The sequence below is a fragment of the Myotis daubentonii genome, chromosome 11, assembly GCF_963259705.1.
Source record: "Myotis daubentonii chromosome 11, mMyoDau2.1, whole genome shotgun sequence".
NCBI lineage: Eukaryota > Metazoa > Chordata > Mammalia > Chiroptera > Vespertilionidae > Myotis > Myotis daubentonii.
Window position 1 is genome coordinate 37,130,952 of NC_081850.1, and position 995 is coordinate 37,131,946.

The following is a 995-nucleotide window of genomic DNA, read 5'->3' on the forward strand; positions in this document are numbered from 1 at the left end:
CAACCGCAGAAAAATATGGCTCAGGAGACTAACCAGACCCCAGGGCCCATGCTGTGTAGTACAGGATGTGGCTTTTATGGGAATCCTAGGACAAACGGAATGTGTTCTGTTTGCTACAAAGAGCATCTCCAGAGGCAGCAGAATAGTGGCAGAATGAGCCCAATGGGGACAGCTAGTGGTTCCAACAGTCCTACCTCAGATTCTGCATCTGTGCAAAGAGCAGACACTAGTTTAAACTACTGTGAGGGTGCTGCTGGCAGCACATCTGAAAAATCAAGAAATGTGCCTGTGGCTGCCTTGCCTGTAACTCAGCAAATGACAGCAACGAGCATTTCAAGAGAGGACAAAATAACTACCCCGAAAACAGAGGTGTCAGAGCCAGCTGTTACTCAGCCCAGTTCATCAGTTTCTCAACCCAGTGCTTCTCAAAGTGAAGAAAAAGCTCCTGAGTTACCCAAACCAAAGAAGAATAGATGTTTCATGTGCAGAAAGAAAGTTGGCCTTACAGGGTTTGACTGCCGATGTGGAAATTTGTTTTGTGGACTTCACCGTTATTCTGACAAGCACAACTGTCCGTATGATTACAAAGCAGAAGCTGCAGCAAAAATCAGAAAAGAGAATCCAGTTGTTGTGGCTGAAAAAATCCAGAAAATATAAATTACTACTTGTGAAGAGACTGAAACTTTGTTTTTATTTTAATATATCGTAGGAAAACATTAAAGAGCAGATGCATGGCCATTTTCCTTTAAAAAAAATAAAGCTGTATAAATTGCTGTGTGTTTTTTACATGTTTACTATTATTGCCTTATAATGGATTCCCCAAAATGGAATTTATTAGGTCAAAAGTTATAAACTCCTGCCAAAAAAAATAAGCCTGATTCTAATCATAAGGAAATAACAGACTAATTTAAATTGAGGAACATTCTACTTAACAACTGTTAATCTTTAAAAACTGTCATTACCCAAAAAGAAAAAGAAAGGCTGAAGAACTGGTA

General features: G+C 39.4%; 1 protein-coding gene across 1 annotated transcript; it reads left to right on the forward strand.

The window, feature by feature from the left end:
* Positions 1-741, forward strand: LOC132212770 (AN1-type zinc finger protein 5-like). The gene has a single exon (XM_059658759.1). It carries the CDS (start codon positions 16-18, stop codon positions 655-657), a length of 642 nt encoding a protein of 213 aa, XP_059514742.1. The 5' UTR covers positions 1-15; the 3' UTR covers positions 658-741.
* The last annotated feature ends 254 nt before the right edge of the window (positions 742-995 follow it).

Coding starts and splice junctions, on each gene's coding strand:
- LOC132212770 (XM_059658759.1), top strand. CDS start 16: ATGGCTCAGGAGACTAACCAGACCCCAGGGCCCATGCTGTGTAGTACA.